This window comes from Panthera leo, chromosome C1 (genome assembly GCF_018350215.1).
Source record: "Panthera leo isolate Ple1 chromosome C1, P.leo_Ple1_pat1.1, whole genome shotgun sequence".
Classification (NCBI taxonomy): Eukaryota; Metazoa; Chordata; class Mammalia; order Carnivora; family Felidae; genus Panthera; species Panthera leo.
The window spans coordinates 13758147-13774349 of NC_056686.1; the positions used below are offsets into that span (position 1 = coordinate 13758147).

At 52.7% G+C, this 16203-nt stretch overlaps 1 protein-coding gene across 4 annotated transcripts in view; it reads right to left on the bottom strand.

Annotated features, from left to right (window-relative positions):
- UBR4 (ubiquitin protein ligase E3 component n-recognin 4) overlaps positions 1-16203 on the bottom strand; it is a 131679-nt gene that overhangs the window by 25268 nt on the left and 90208 nt on the right. For all 4 annotated transcript variants that reach the window (XM_042951688.1, XM_042951686.1, XM_042951687.1 and 1 more), the window contains exons 74-89: positions 15195-15434; positions 14680-14818; positions 14056-14181; positions 13847-13975; positions 12707-13050; positions 11100-11190; positions 10708-10792; positions 10419-10546; positions 6691-6820; positions 6409-6566; positions 5341-5450; positions 4502-4643; positions 4047-4128; positions 3556-3729; positions 1342-1463; positions 256-453 (exon numbers count right to left, since the gene is read on the bottom strand). In XM_042951688.1, coding sequence (XP_042807622.1) covers positions 256-453; positions 1342-1463; positions 3556-3729; positions 4047-4128; positions 4502-4643; positions 5341-5450; positions 6409-6566; positions 6691-6820; positions 10419-10546; positions 10708-10792; positions 11100-11190; positions 12707-13050; positions 13847-13975; positions 14056-14181; positions 14680-14818; positions 15195-15434 — 2398 coding nt within the window. The remainder of the gene's footprint in view (positions 1-255; positions 454-1341; positions 1464-3555; positions 3730-4046; positions 4129-4501; positions 4644-5340; positions 5451-6408; positions 6567-6690; positions 6821-10418; positions 10547-10707; positions 10793-11099; positions 11191-12706; positions 13051-13846; positions 13976-14055; positions 14182-14679; positions 14819-15194; positions 15435-16203) is intronic.

Sequence of the window (16203 nt, forward strand, 5' to 3'; positions counted from 1 at the left end):
GAATCCTACTCGGTGACGAGCGATGGCCGCAAACCATTCGCTTCCCGCGTGCCAGACATCGGACAGAGCCCCGGACAGGTAATTAACCTTAACACCAGGTAAGGCAGGCAGGTGGGAATCACTGGCCCCATTTAGAGATGAGGAAGCCGGAGCAAGCTACCTGCCCAAGGCTAACCAGCTACTAAGTAGGGAGGAACCTGGATGTGACCCCAGCCCGTGCTCTGCACCAGGGCAGCAACGTCCTAAGCTCGTTACCTCCATCCCGCTGTCGTCCTCCAGGAGAGCCACCAAGTCACAGTCCTGGCAAATCTTGTTCTTTATATCCCTCATAAGTGGCCCAATGCCTGGCTCATTGCTGCTATATGGGTTCCCGGGCATCCTGCCCTGTAGGAAGTCTTCTTGTTGAGGGTCCTTCTCCAGGGTCACAAAGAATTCAGTGACTTCATTCTCCTCCTAAAGGACAGAGACAAGGACGCATCAGCAGGGATGGCATAAAGATACTCTAAGAGGGTCGGCAGAGGCACTTTCAGATTTAGAACATGCCACCTGGCTCCACGGACACTCTGGGGAAAGCTCATCCAGCCCCTTACACATTTTAAGACATAAGCCACAGGAAACACAGAGGTGATTCCAAACATACTTCAAAGAGCCTTCACTGTCAGCCATCTCCTCTGAAACTCAAGGGTGGAGGAGAGAAAGTCTACCAAAATAAGCACACAGGCAACATACGGAAGCTGTGTTATTGAAACAAGGGGAGGGGCTTCCTCGCCCTGCTCACCTCAAGTGACACTAACCAATCTGGAGCTGGATGACTCTGCCACTGAGAACCCCCGAGTCAAGAGGAGGGTCTATTACCTAACACTCAGGTGCGCCCACCCCAAAGACCTCTCACCGTTAACTGATGATACTGGTGGGGTCCCTGGACCACATCGCGCTCTCAGAGAGCTAGGCTAGGGAAACACACGCTCAGGTGTGTGTGCAAAAAAACATGGGCCCGAAAAGAGGGAAGAGAGCAAGCATTTCTTCTTGCTCTGGCTCAACATTGTTTCTTTCACAGCATACTGAACTGGTAAGCAACAGGATTTGGGCAATGGGAGGTCAGACCCGGTTCTTGAGAAGACTGATCCAGACCTTCAATCTAGGAAATAAGACCAAGGAAGGTCATCTGATTTCCCACCATCAGGAGCAGGAAAACCATGAGACTGCTTCTGTGTTGTCAGTGGAGCTTTCTAAAATATGGCTCAACTGCCCCCAGCTGGCGAGACTGCCCACGACCAAGAGGCTTAGCGGCGGGATGGCGGCACGGACACCCCGAGAGGCAGGGGAAGACGCCCTGCTTACGGGATAAATGATGCTGCAGAGCCTCTCAAAGATGAAGACGGGGGTCCGGTAGTCGTCCAGGTTGTAGCGCTTGGCTGTCTCAATGCACACAGCCATGAAAGCCTTGGTTTCTGATTCTGTACCTGCCAGAAATCAAAGTGGCCACGTCAGTTAGGAGACAGCTTCGCACGTAAAAACCACCATGAGACTTTCCGTGAAGTACAGTCACCAACAGGTTCCTTCTTCCTGGTACATTTTTAAACGCACTACGTGACAGCATCGATGCTACAAATGGAAACCTGAGGCGGACTGATTTCGAGGCTCAGACCGCGCTGCCTTTGAAAGTCCCAGCACCCAAGTCAACACAGCGCTTCCGGATCGGCTGTGTACACGTCTTGCTTCCTCTCAGAATTATAACCTCCTTAAGGAGAGGAACTATGCGTCATTCAACTAATGTCCTCTTGCCCAAAACAGGTACTCAACAACGTCAAATAGTAATCCTAACTGTATTCCAGGCAAATTCCAGGGAAGGTATAACTTTAAGCTTTGGTCTGAAAGATTAGGTGGATGGCCTTCTACAAGCCAGACAGACGACTTCAAGTCACAGGAAAAGGAAGAAATATGCGTCAAAAAGGGTCCAACTGGCAAGGTCACAAAGCATCTCAGCACGGCATGATGAAAATGCATCACAAGGAGGGCCTCTACATCTGGCAATATGGGGGACTCCACTCCCTGACCTACCCCCGCTTCTCACCACTTAAAGGTAATGTAAAATCCTGAAAACATTTTTCAGTGAACTGCCACACTAGCAAAGATGAATCAAAAACCAAAAACTAAGAGAAATCAGGAACCTAGGGAGGTTAGCAAAACTCTGAAGCTGGTGTCTGCCTTGAGCTTTGGCTTCCACAACCTGCCAGGATTTGGGAGCCAGACACAAAGGCCCAGGTCTGCCAAGGTGGACAATCTAGTGGGAACCCCTCCCCCACCCACACAAAAGTCTGGTGTCCCCAAAGAGCTACCTACACCCATTGTATAAGGGTCAACGAGAAGGAACTCTACCTTTCCCCTAGGCAAGTCACTGAAACAAAATTGTCTTCCCTTACAATCTGGCACTGAGTAGAGGGGGGGAGGATCTCCCTTGAGAGAACCTATAACAGGCTGCCCCTCAGAGGGGTTTGTGGCTCAAAATTCACACTACCGAAGAGGTCTGAAAAACCTGAAAAACTTGGTTTGGAGACAGCCCTATGATGCAGTGTCCCCAGATGCCTCACAGAAGCAGTTATAAATCCTCATTAGAGAAACCCGTATTTGACTTGGGTCCTAAAGAATTCCCACAGATTGGGGCGCCTGGGTGGCTCTGGCAGTTGGGCAGCCAACTCTTGACTTTGGCTCATGTCATGATCCCAGGGTCATGAGATCGAGCCCGTCAGGCTCCGTGCTAAGCATGGAGCCTACATGAGATTCTTTCTCTTTCTCTCTCTCTCTCTCTCTCTCTCTCTCTGCCCCTCCTCACTCGTACATGTGTGCATTCTCTCTCTAACAATAAAAAAAAAAAAAAAAAAGAATTCCCACAGAAAACCTCCAAAATGTGAGCTCACAGTAAAAAATCATGAAATACAAAAAGATTTAAGGCAAGAGCTCAGAGCTAAGATTTAAAGAGCTGGAATAACATAGAGCAGAATCAGATCAATACACTTCAAATCTTAGAATTAACAGACACAGAAACGTCTGCTATGTTTGAAAACTTTTAAAAAGGGGGGGGAGCGTGAGTAAAAAAGAAGAGATTATAAAATCTGTAAAGAAGCACAAGGACTCAACAAATAGATGAAAGAGCTAACTCAGCGAAGAAAAAACAAATGAACTAAATGAAAGAACCAAAGAGATCCTCCAGAATCAGCATAGAGAGATGGTGAGATGGACCCCATGACAGAGAGGCAGAGATGGATGAGAGACTGTGGGTTCCACAAGAAGGAGGGAGAGACTGTAGCAAAGTCAATGGAGGAAACGGTGGCTGAGAACGTGCCAGAACCAGCGAAAGACACCAATCTGAGAACACGTGACTTCCTTCTGTTCTGTGAACTTAATATAAAAAGTCCAAACGGACTGAGCCCAGCTCTGGAATTTTCCAGCTCCAAGCACCAGAACTTCTTCCCCTCTTTCCTTGAGCGTGGAGAGACGCTTGCCACCCCCTTCAGCAGGGACGGAGTCCCGGCTCCAGGCCACAGGCGGTGCTACCTGTGGTCATGTCCTCCAGCATCTCCAGCAGCATGTCCTGGGTCTCATCGATCAGCTTGGTCCTCTGCACCACCAGCTTTCGCAAGCACAGGTACCCATTCAGCACTGTGCCCACCAAGCGACTTTTGAAGTGTCTTTTGATGGACTCCACCTCGACAAAGGAGGAAAGAAGGCCTGTGGGGACAGGAAAAAAACTGCTGCAAGAGCTCTGAACGAGAACAGGAGCGAGAAGGTCCCTGTCTTCCAAAGGTAATGAGCGACTCCAAAGCAACTTCCAAGCACAGAGCTGGTGCTCAAGGAAGTGAACCGGTCCACAGTGAACAGGAGCTCAAATACGTAAAGCCACCAATGAAGAGAAAACTACGGAGCTGAAATATGCACTGAATCAACACAAGAGGGAAGAGAGTCAACCTCAGCACCCCAAGACCTAAGGGTCCGTCCCCACACTGTGCCCAGGGTGCCTAAAGGAAGGGCCTCTTGGCTGTCTCTACCTGTGAGACTTTTGAGGGCATAGCCCTGCTGCAGGTCAGTGCTCAGGGTGGCCTCCTCCAGGGCCAGCAGGCGGGCGATTTCCTACGAGGACCACAAGCACAGTTAGTGACGGCACCGCTGACGACATCGGCCCCCTCCACCTGCGGCGCCAGGAGCCAGCAACAGCAGCCAGGCGCTCCGCGGTCCCCCTTTTACTCCAACGACCCCTCGAGCTGCACTTCTGCCAAACTCCTAAGCAGCCGAGGGCAGATGCAGTGATGTTAAGGGGTGGCTTAAAGACAGAGAAGAGCCGAAATGCCCCCAACGGGTTGCTGTTCCTCATGCTACAGTCACAAAGATAATACTTTCGACAAATACTTCTTCTCAGCAAAAAAAGAATACCAGAAAGTTTACCCCAGTGGAGGGCCACGAAAGCCAAACGGGGGAAGGGCTCTCCTGGGCGGGGGGCAGGTACCTTGGTGATGAGGTTGCCCACGTAGGGGAGGACACCCCGTGCGGCCAGGTAGACTTTCCAGTGGGCTGAAGTGATGAGCTTCTGGTAGAGAGCCAAGTACTCGGCCGCACACTCGCCCGCTATGCTCAGCTCGTCCAGGTAGCTGGCCCGCGACAAGACAGGGCACCGTGAGGACTCGGCTCCGATGGCTCCAACAGCCCCCTCCGTTCCTCCCACCTTCGTGTCCTCTGCTGCCCTTCGCTCCCCCTTCCTTCCAGAGGCTGGGGGAGGCACCTGAGAAAACCCCAAACTTCCCACTTGGGAACTCCCCACGCTCGGGGACAGCTCAGCGCACACGACAGGGAATGTGAGGCGGGAAACTAGACCCATTGGGAACAACAAGCGGCAAAATAGAACAGAGCTTCTCCGGACAGCAACTGTGGTTTTGAATGACTCACAGAGAAGGCAAGTGTACCGCAGAGTTTAGTAGCCGATGGCGTGGGCTTTGGAATTACACGGCCTGGATTCAAATCCTGCCTTCGGCAGACACATTACTCAACCGCATCAATCCCAGGTTGCGGGGCAGGATCCAAGGAGCTCACACAGGGCTGAGCGTTTATATGCTCCTAAGACCTCAACTGACGTCGGTCGCTGCTGCTGCTGCTGCTCTATGACTACCCGCACCACCACCAGCAGCAGCACGACCACCCGGTTCTCTGGTTCTTTTCCGTTCCTGTGCCCCTCTCCGTAGCGGGCGATGGGTACAGAGCCTGGGTGTGCCTGCCGTCATCCTGACCTATAGATTCCCCCAGGAAGACGGGGAAGGCTGACCGCTCTCCCACGCCCCCCTCAAGTGGCACCTGGTGAGGAGGTCCAGGACCTGCTGCTTGCGGCTGGGAATGGTGGCGAGAGCTTCCACGATGGTGCAGGCTGCCTGGCGCGCGGCCTGTGTCGCCGGGGTGAAGAGCACCTGCAGGACACGGGAGAGAAGCCGTGGCTCAGGTGACCGACACAGTGAAGTGGCACCTTCTGGAAGTCCTCCGGATGCACCTCCGGGGAAAGGGGAGAGGCGAAAACCACACTCAAGGCCAGATGCTGCTGTGGCAGACTGGGAAAGAGGCTGCTCAGCAGCCCCCTTCTTCACGGAAGCTTCTCCATCAAGTAACCCGGACAGCACATCTAAAATCACTGAACTGGAGGGGCGCCTGGGTGGCTCAGCCGGTTGAGTGTCTGACTTCGGCCCGGGTCACGACCTTGTTTGTGGGTTCAAGCGCCGTGTCAGGCTCTGTGCTGACAGCTCAGGGCCTGGAGCCTGCTTTGGATTCTGTGTCTCCCTCTCTCTCTCTCTGTCCCTCCCTTGCTCATGCTCTCTCCCTGTCTTTCAATAATAAATAAACGTTAAAAATTTTTTTTTAAGTAAATAAAATAAAACCACTGAACTAGGAAGTAGGCAAGCAAGTCTTTTCCTCAGCACAGATTTCTATAACCCTGCAACTCTATTTTGGAGGTACCTATATGCTCAATACTTACATTTGACCAAGTATTTCTTACTTTATACGTTAACAGACAAACGGATGCCTTTAATTACTTTAATCCTTTATGATGCTAGCTAGAACGAACAGGGAGAGGGCAGCAGGAGGTATAGACAACGGAAGGAGAAAAAGGGAGGGGTAGCACTGAGGCTTAGTTCCCATGAGTGGCCAGGAGGAGTAACAAGCACAGCAGCTTGATGAGAGGCACAGAAAAGTCCTCTCTCAACCAGTCTACCACACTGGTGGCTGCAACCCAGGACCTCCCCCTGCTTCCCGCCTGAAAGGAGGCAAGAGAGCAGAGCAGACGTGGGTGGGTGGGGGGGGGGGGAGCAGAGAGGCGCTGCTTGGCATCTGGGGCAAGGGGAGTGGGAGGAGGGCCCGGAGGCGGTCACTCACTTGCCGCAGCCAGTTGTTGTGGCCCAGCTTGAGATCCAAGGGCGGGGTCCTCTTCCCCCGACGACTCAGGAACTGCTTCCACCTCCACACGTACTTCTCGGTCAAATAGAGGTGGCGGAGCTCCGACTTGCTGGGGGACTTCCCGTTGCCATCTGTCCCTGGCAGGCAGGGGGGTGGAGCGAGGGGTAAGGGAAAGGAAGTAACAGAAAAAGGGGGACCGTAGGGCTGCCGGGACAGGGGTCGGAGGGACTGGCTTCCCCAGGCACGAAGACACAGACACACCTCTGATAGGAAGACACTTCTTCCAGGCTTCATAGGACGCTTTGGGGTCTCTCTTGAGCCACAGTTGAGCCTGGGCATGGATCTCATTGCAGTACGGCTTAACCGTGGTGAGGGCCTCAACAGGGACATCCTGCAGGGGGAAAGCGGAACAAGGCGGGAGCGTGAAAACACACCTGAGCCACGGCTCCAATGTGATGGCTCCGATATGATGGCACCGATGCCCCAGGGGGACATACGCGAGGCAAGGTCAGAAGGGTCAACGGTCGTATCATTTCCGCCCAAGTGTATGTTCCTTCAAAGCCATATGACACAACTTAGCAGCGGCGTCTCCACACTGAGCTTAAGGTCGCCGTTCTGACTGTGCAGGACTAAGAGGTAGCGGGCTACCTACAGACAGTCCTACAGCCACACCCTCCAATTCCTACCCCAAGGCTGATCCAGCTCCCCAAACATCACTCTTTAAGGAGCCACTGTGCAGTCTCCAGAATTTTGGGAGCCATTACCAAGCAGAACTAGCCTGCACAGCCAAGAGCCCCACACACACTCTAAACCAGATGTTCTCAAGCTTTTTGGCCTCAGGACTCCTTCACACTCTTAAAAAATTATTGAGGACCCGAAACTGTTTTGCATGTATGATTCTATCTATTGATATTTACAACATTAAAAGTTAAGCATGAGAGGGGCGCCTGGGTGGCTCAGTCGGTGGGGCGTCTGACTTCGGTTCAGGTCCTGATCTCGCGGTCCGTGAGTTCGAGCCCCACATCGGGCTCTGTGCTGACAGCTCAGAGCCTGGAGCCTGCTTCAGATTCTGTGTCACCCCCCTCTCTCTGCCCCTCCCCTACTCCCTCCCTCTCTCTCTCTCTCTCAAAATTAAATAAACATTACCAAAAAAATTTTTTAATAAAAAATTTTAAAAATTAAAAAAAAGAATTTTAAAGTTAAGCATGAGAAATTCTTAAAATACTAACTACTTTCATTTAAAAACAAGAATGAGGGGCGCCTGGGTGGCTCAGTTGGTTAAGCGTCCAACTTCGGCTCAGGTCATGATCTCGCGGTCTGTGGGTTCGAGCCCCGCGTCGGGCTCTGTGCTGACAGCACAGAGCCTGGAGCCTGTTTCAGATTCTATGCCTCCCTCTTGCTCTGACCCTCCTCTGTTCATGCTCTCTCTCTGTCTCAAAAATAAATAAATGTTAAAAAAAAAATTTTTTTTAATAAAAAAATAAATAAAAACAAGAATGAATCCATTACCTATCTACCTAAATGATGTTTTTTGTATTTCCAGAATGAAAATAACCTGAAGGAGCAGCACTGCTTCGTTTCTGAAAATTTGCTTAACGACCGATTTAATACAACAGCTGGACTCTCAGAGCTGCTTCTGTGTTCAAACTGTTGGCGTATGTTGTTGGGGTTGCAGTACGAGAAAAGCACCCAGCTGCACAAAGATACGTAGCTGGAAAAAAGAGTATTTTTACAGCCTTTTCACGTAATTGCGGGTTTCTTTCTTGGATCTCACTTTCAATAAATGACACATTGTTTTTTTTTAATATTTATTTTTTGGGGGAGTGCAATAAGTGATAGGTTCTTAAAGACTGGCTGTTATGTGGAATCTGAAATCGACTGATAAACTTTTCATATTCCACCACACTAACCCTCATCTTTACTAAACCCCGTGTGATTCTGTAGCACATGTTGGTCATCTGGAAAATACTGGCTCTCTGAGTTATGTCAGTTCCTCTGGAGTGATGGGTTCACTTCCTTCATTTTTCAAGGAAATGTCTGCTGGGGCACCTGGGTGGCTCAGTCAGTTGAGCGTCCGACTTCAGCTCAGATCATGAACTCACAGTTGGTGAGTTCGAGCCCCACATCAGGCTCTGTGCTGACAGCTCAGAGCCTGGAGCCTGCTTCAGATTCTGTGTCTCCCTCTCTCTACCCCTTCCCCATTCATGCTCTGTCTCTCAAAAATAAGCAAACATTAAAAAAAGGAAGGAAGGAAGGAAGGAAGGAAGGAAGGAAGGAAGGAAGGAAGGAAGGAAGTTGAAAATGTCTGCTAACACCCAATTCTGAATAAGCACACCTGGCCCGTCGCACACCCCTCCAAGCACACACAGGGCCCCACAAGAGGCAGCGGCTCACATGCACGCACCTGCCCCCGACAGCAAGCACGGCGGCAATGGGGCGTGTGCAGCAGGAGCACTTCCGGCGCGCTTCCACACGGTCACACCGAGTATCAAGAACACAAGTACCCAAGAAGGGAGATGTACTGACATTAACATGCACCATTTCATCGAGGACGCCCATGAGTGAGCACGCACTACCTTTCCCGCTGAGGCCCCGGTGGCCTCGCCACCAGGGACTGTGCACCACCAGCCCCGAGGTGCACAGACCACAAGGGGCAAGCAGGGCCGGAGGAGAGTTATGAAACAAATGTTGGCCTCACAGGGTCCCCGATGGTCCAGGGAACGCTCAGGCACCGGGAGCCTAGTTTTGAGAACTGCTTTCTCTAGGCTGAAACTAAGCACGGCGCAAACATCGACAATGGGCTCCTGCACTTAGAGAATAAACAACTCTGGAAATTTTTTGCCTCACTCTGGGAAAAATGATGGTCATGTGGGGATGACGTTCCTCTTTAATCAAGTACTGATTTTACTGGCTGACAATGAGCTCTGAGGGGAAATAAACCTTCGTCAAAGGGAAGGAAGATGGGTACCTCAGTCCTGCCTTTTCCGAGGACTGCCTAGGAAGACTGGGTCGAGGAAAATTTACTAAACTGTTCAATATCCAGCTTCCACCCTAGTGCTTACCACTCAGAAAGCAATCTTCCTGCAGTAATGAAGACTCTTCCCACGAAGCGCCCCACCAGGACGGAGCAGGAATCCAATGGCCCAAGGACCACAGAGAGACAGCCTCAGGCATGGCTGAGAGGAAGAACCGTGGCCCGTGTCTTCCACAAGTTGGTCCAAGCAGATCAATCTGGGGCTCAGCTATGGTTATGTTATCTTAGAACAAAAACTTGGCTTTCCTCATTCGCTTAATGATTTACTGAATGGCTAGCGTATGTTAAGTAGCATGCTCTGCATTGGACATAAAAAATACTACAAAACGGACATCCCTGGATTTGAGGTGCTCACAGCCAGCGCAGCAGAGAGCTGGATCTTCTAAGAGGCAGCTAACAAAGAAGGGGGCATCCTACACAGAGAAGATGACAGACAGCCGCAGCTAACATTTACTAAGGGACTAACACAAGCCGGTGTTCCGAGCACATAATCTGTGTTAAGTGACTGATGCCTCCCAACAGTTCAATGTGTTGTATTCCCATTGCAGAGATGGGCAAACCAAGGAGCTGGAGTTAACAACTTGCCCAAAGTCACAAGGCTAGTAAAGAGAAGAGCTGGGATCGGAAATCAAGAAGTCTGCTTCAGAGCCTAGGATTTTCGCCCCTGCACAATACTGCATGCACAAAGGCACAGGGGTGGAAAAGAACACGTGCCTTCTGGGAGCTGTGACTCATCTGATATGACTGGAGAAAGAGCCAGACCTCTAGTAAACCAGCTCGTTCCACGCGTCTGCATTTTCATGTTTATGTGACTCTCGACTTCCCTCTGAGAAACATTCCTTCTCAAAACTCCCAACTCCTGTCTGCTTAACTGAGGCAGAGGAAGCGCTGGTGCCCCGCCAGGGCAGGAAGGGGCTGCCGCCCTCCCTCCCCTCCTGGCCTCCCCGCCCGGTACCTTGTTCTTCTTGCTGGTAGGAGCAGGTGGTTTAATCAGCTTCTGCAAGATCCGCAGACACATGAGGGTAATGTTCTCCACAACCACGGGGGTCTTGATGTTCACCGCCATGAGGAAGAGGCTGAGAGCTGGGGGTAGGAGGGACAGGCTGAGCCGCGGTCACCGAGCACCAAGCCCCGGCTCCAGCAGGGCTGCCCGGGGCAGCCCCTGTCCCACCCCGTCTGTGGCCAGGATGGAGCCCAAAGCCCCACCCCCAAAGAGCCCCGAAGCAGACGGGCCCCCAGCTCACCACAGCGCAGCCGCAGCTCCCAGCAGCCGTCCTCCTTCGAGATGGAGTCTGTCAGCAACAGCATCTCATACTGCAGGCTGCTTGCCTAGAAGGCCAACGGGAGGAGACATGGGTAGAGGAGGGTCTGCAGGAGGGAGCCAGGACTGGGGCTTACGTCCAAACTCTGATCAGGGGACCCGCAACTAAAATGTCTGGTACCCGGTGGCGCCACGAGAGAGACAAAGGAGAGCTGGAGACCCCTGCTCCCCCTCTGGCCAACCACCCATTTCTCTTCTCCCTCTGAGGCTGGCTCTGACCTGGGACAGTCACCCCACAGAGACCGGTGGAAAGGAAAGCAAAGGAGCACAGAAGAACAGAGAGAGAGAGGTCAGAGGAGCGGCCGTCCTGCTCACCAGATCAGGATTGGCCCAGTGGCCCTTCAGGGCAGTGGAGACTTTGCCGATGATCAAGTCATTCATTTGCTGGGTGGCTTCTGGATTGTCTCTGAGGAAGCAAAGGCATGGGAGTCCTGTTACCCACCACTGGCCGTGTCCACCTCCCCACCTGAGGAGCTCAGAGAAAAGGCAATCGATGCCCACGGGCCTAAGAGATCAGCCCCATGAGGATCCCCGGGTCTGTAACAAAGAGCCCATCACAGCCGCCTGCCCCGCAGGGGTGACTGAGGGGAGCTTAGCACCAGCACCGAGATCTCCTCCGCGTCCACAGCCCAGGCTGCTGAGTCCCCAGGCTCCAGATCCAGGGGCTTCCTGCCAGGATGGGTCACAACACTTTCCTCGTTTTCTCCACGCACCTCTACTTCAGCTCCCACGAGGCACCCATGGTTCCCACCTACGCCCCACTGTAATGATGTCGACATTAGTCCTAACAACGTAAATTGTACCAGGTCCCTTTCTTGCTTCCTACCCCACTTTCAACAGAACTCAAAGCCCTTACGATAGCCTAGAAGACCCCCCGGGATCTGGCCCCCAGCCACCTCTGGTTCTCCTTCCCCTGCGGCCTCCTTTACTCCACCTGCAGGACCCCTGGCACACCCCGCCGCAGCAGAGACATCTGCGTGGCTCGTCCCCTTACTCCACACGCGTCTCCTCAATCATCACCCCTCAACAGACCTACCCTAGCCACCTTCTTCCACGCGGCAATTCCTGCCACAGTCGGGGCGCCACTGCGGCTTTACCTCCCCTCACAACTGGAATCTCCTGATGCTATACTGTACAAGTATGCTTCTGCAGTTCCCCCGCCTAGACTGAGGGCTACGTGAGGGCAACATTTCCCACTGCACACCCAGAGTCCCAAACAGTGCCTGGCATTCAAAGACAAAGTACACCTGCTAAGCGGGTGAATAAATGAAACAGCAAGAAATGGCTATCCATCACCTAACACGTTCCGGAACCCATGCCACACACTCCGTAGATAAACCACATGCAGCTCTGGTAACTCTTGTCGTCACAAGGTAGGCACTCAACAAACAGGAGTCACCGCCCACGTGAATTATTTCATTCCGTCCTCGCCACAAGCCTTCAAGATATTTACTCATCAGCATTTTTCAGACAAGGAAAACCTTGGCTCAAAGACGTTAGGTAAGCTGTCCGAGGCACAGAGCATCAGACGCCGCATAATAAGCTCTCGTCACCAGGCTCCACTGCTCCACTGGCCTCCTCCATGGGAGTCTGGAGTCCAAATGCCCAGGCTCCCTTCTCCTCCCTCACCAGAACTCGGACACTCGTTTCCCCAGGGAACCTCACTGGAACCGACAACGTACAAGCCAAATATTCTATTTACAAGCTAACCTGGTCTCAAATGCTCGCAGAATTCGCTCACCAAGACCCTGGGCATCTCCCCCTCTTCCTCCCTCACAAGTTAGCCAGCCTGTCCAGCAGCAACAAGCACCACACTTTGCACCCCTAAGCTCCCAGCTTCGCTACTACCAGCGGCCACCAACACCCCTCCCCCCCACCACGTTAGGAGTTACCGGGCCCACGATCACGCTGCAGGTTCTGACCGAGTTAGCAGGCACATGAGCTGGCGGACCTCCTCCCGCATGGCCGCAGAGCCTCGGCGAAGATTGTAATCAAAGAGCTCCCGGATAAGGCCCTGGGAGACGAGGATGTGCCTCAGGGCCGGATTGGTGGCCAGGGCCCGGAGCAGCGTGATACAATGTTCTGTGACGGCCGAGGCGCAGCCGTAGCACTTGGTGGAGGATGTGTGGCCACAGCCCAGGACGGATAAGGCGCGGTACTGGCTGGCCGTGAAGGTGGGCTGCACGGAGGTTCGGGACGATTTGGTGGCTGCTTCCCTCTGCTGCAGGTCATATTCCAACAACTCTTTGCGTGAAGCAAAGACTTTCTAAGAGAAAAAAAGATGAAAAAGAAATAAAACAGCAATAAATAAGGAAGAAGAGAAAGTTAACTAGGAATTAGTTTTGGTTTGAAAAAACATTTCACATGCATTATCCAATTTAACCTTTCTGATGACCCTACCGATTAGATACTTTATCCTCATTTTACAGAGAAGAAAGCTGAAGCTTAGGAGGGTTAGCTTGTCCAAGGCAAGTGGCAGAGTCAGAACTCAGCCCCTGAACACGGCACAGGTCCTTAACTCCCACATAACGCTGTCTCATAAAGAACAAACACGAAGATCAGAGATGTCGGCCCATATAGCAGAGACAGCTGTGGATGGGCCAGGAACCGGCTTGTCTGCGTGCGGCCAGCCTCCCATTCCATGGACATTAGGTTGGTAACATTCCATCATTTGCACGGCCCACCCTGGCTGACTGGAGTCGGTGAGCCCTGCCCTACCAGCCTGCACACGTGGCCTTTCAGAAAAGGGGGGAACAGAACCTTGACAGCTGGTTTTTTAAAACTAGCAACCCCTCTACTAAAAGATGGGTTCTAAATGGGCCAAGGAAAGCACATCTAATAATGTCACTCTCAATCTTCTGGAACAAACTCAGGTCTCTGCCAAGCACCAGAAACTACAACGGGAGAGAAGCTGAATGGTGCGGCCACTCGGGACCCTGCCTTTTCAGATCGGGCAAGGGCAATCCAAGACTCAAAGTGCCGGAGGGGGACAGCAGGACTGCTCTGAAAACCTCACTGGTAATGCTCCACGGAACACTCCAGAGGGGCTCCCGCTTCTCTACCTGGATGATTTTGGAGAGCTCGTCGAAAGAGTTCTTGCAGTCGCCACAGTACTCCTGGGCCAGCTGCAGGATGTACCGATTGACACTGGCGGAGGTAGAACTGATGCCCCCGGCCGTCCCCGAGTCATCCTGCAACCCAAGAGGCAAGTGGTCAGTCTTCTGCTTCTGCCCCGGAGCCCTCTCCAAATGCCCCTCTAGCTCGGGGTTACCTGCGGCTTCTCGGGGGCCGCCTCGTTCACTTTGCAGAGCAGGTTCTCCAGCTGTGGCCGATGTCCCATCAGCTGGTGATAGACTCGGTCGGCTTTGTCCAGAAGCGTATTGATGTTGGAAACAGCCTAGCAGGAAAAGACAGGGGCGGGCGTGAAGGCTTTTCCTTGACTAATCCCAATTGCTAACCGTTTTCTGAAACATTTCCTACAGGTCGGGTGCTTTTTCATGCACTCGTTCTCTCTATTCCTCCTAACGATCCGGAACCAGCCCCTGGACGCACTGCCACTGAGACCAGGCCAACAGCTGCAGTATGAAGGCGTCTGTGGAACAAACGCAAGGCACTCGTCCGACTTCTTTCTGCTTTTCCAAATCTGAAGCTGCTTGTCTGCTGGGACACTCTAGTTCACTACCAACCAACACTTCCCAGGAGTCACACGTCAACCACGTGTTCCAACGAACCGCACGCCTCTATCTGCTGCCACCCTAAAGCCGGGCCCCGCAGACAGTGCCTGAGCGGAGGAAGATTGACGCCAGAAGGAAAAGCCCGCCGTCCTCCGCCAGCCCTGCTGCCCAAAGCTCAGAGCAAAGCCACTGCCTTGAGTCGAGGGCGGATGCAGCCTCACCTTCTTCCGGTCTTCTTCATTCTCGATGGGATCTACCGCACAGCAGGGCTTGGCATAGAGCATGAAGTCGAAGCGAGCGTATTTGCAGAAACCACAGGCATTGCAGAGGAAGGGATCCTTTTCGTCGTAGTTGATGGACCTGAAGAACCAAGGCGTTCGGGTCAGGGGGCAGGAGAGGTTCAGTGGCAGGGGGTGGGGGGGCGACCGTGAGATGGACGGCGCCACCCGCGTACCCTGGAACCGTGCAGGGATGACGACAGCTGAGGGTGACTTACACAACCAGGTGACAAGAAAGGAAGACCTGCAACCAGACCCAGGGACCCCCGCTCCCCGCCTACCACAGGACAGGCGCGCGCACACCTACACGCGCACCGCTCTTCCATCCCTGGACTCCACACGCCCACAGTCCCCTAATGATCATGAGGGCACCAGACACTGGAACCCTGCCCACACTGAGGCTCTTACAGGGAAATATAAGGAACGTACACGGCCCTGGCCCGGCAACACTCCCTCACCTGCATTTGTGACACTGGTAGACGTTCTCTCCACAGTTGCCGCAGACCCCCGGGTTGGCAGGGACCGAGGCGCTGCAGCGCGGGCACTGCAGGGTCTCTGTGGAGGCCTGGTAGTTTTCATAGAAGTCCGCAAACTCGATCATCAGGTTGGAGGCCACGATGGGCAAGGGCAGATCGATCTTCACCTCTGTCTGCCCGGGGGTCAGTTGAACCTTCTTGGCTTTGTGCCAGCGAGCCGGCCTACGAGAGACGGTGTCAGACAGAGGGGCAGGGGGCCTGAGAGCCGCCTGTTTACCCCTCAGAGATGGTCTGAGGAGACAAAGAGTAAGGCTGTCCCCATGTATTCTTCTAAGGCAGTGGTCACTCTAAGAAAAGGTGATCTGGAGAATAATAGCAACCAAATATAAAGAAAATCTTCCCACTGCTCTTTATAAAAAAGGATGTTAACACTCAGGTGCTTTAAGATGTTACACAGAATGACTTTTCAGATCCTAGAAAAACAACGAAGCACGCACCAGAGAGAGAGACTACTCTAAAATTACGCCACACTAAAGCCTAAGATCCCAAGAGGTACCATGAACTATGTGCCATGTGCCAAGCAGAGGGGAAAAAAAAAAAAAAAAAAGGCATGTAGTAATTTAGGGTAATCACATTAACTACAGGTAACATTTATTAAGCACTTCCTACGTGCTAGGCTCCATTCTCGGCAGTCTACATACACTAAACCAAACTACGCAACTGGTCCCACACCAGAAAGACAGACAGTAGAGCTGGGGTGTGAGCCCACGGTCTCATCGCGGGTTCTGAGCGCTTCACCGGCAGCTGCACGGACTCTACGCAACAGGAAATGAAACCCACCTCCTCCAGAAGGGGAGCGGGCCATCCGCATTAGCAGCTTTCACTTGCACGTGACCAATGTGAACTGCTCTCCAAAGGAAGAAAACTTCCTGTCGGCCAAGCTCCCCGTGGCCGTTTGCTGATGTGGTCCAGCCTAGCTTTGTTCTGCCCC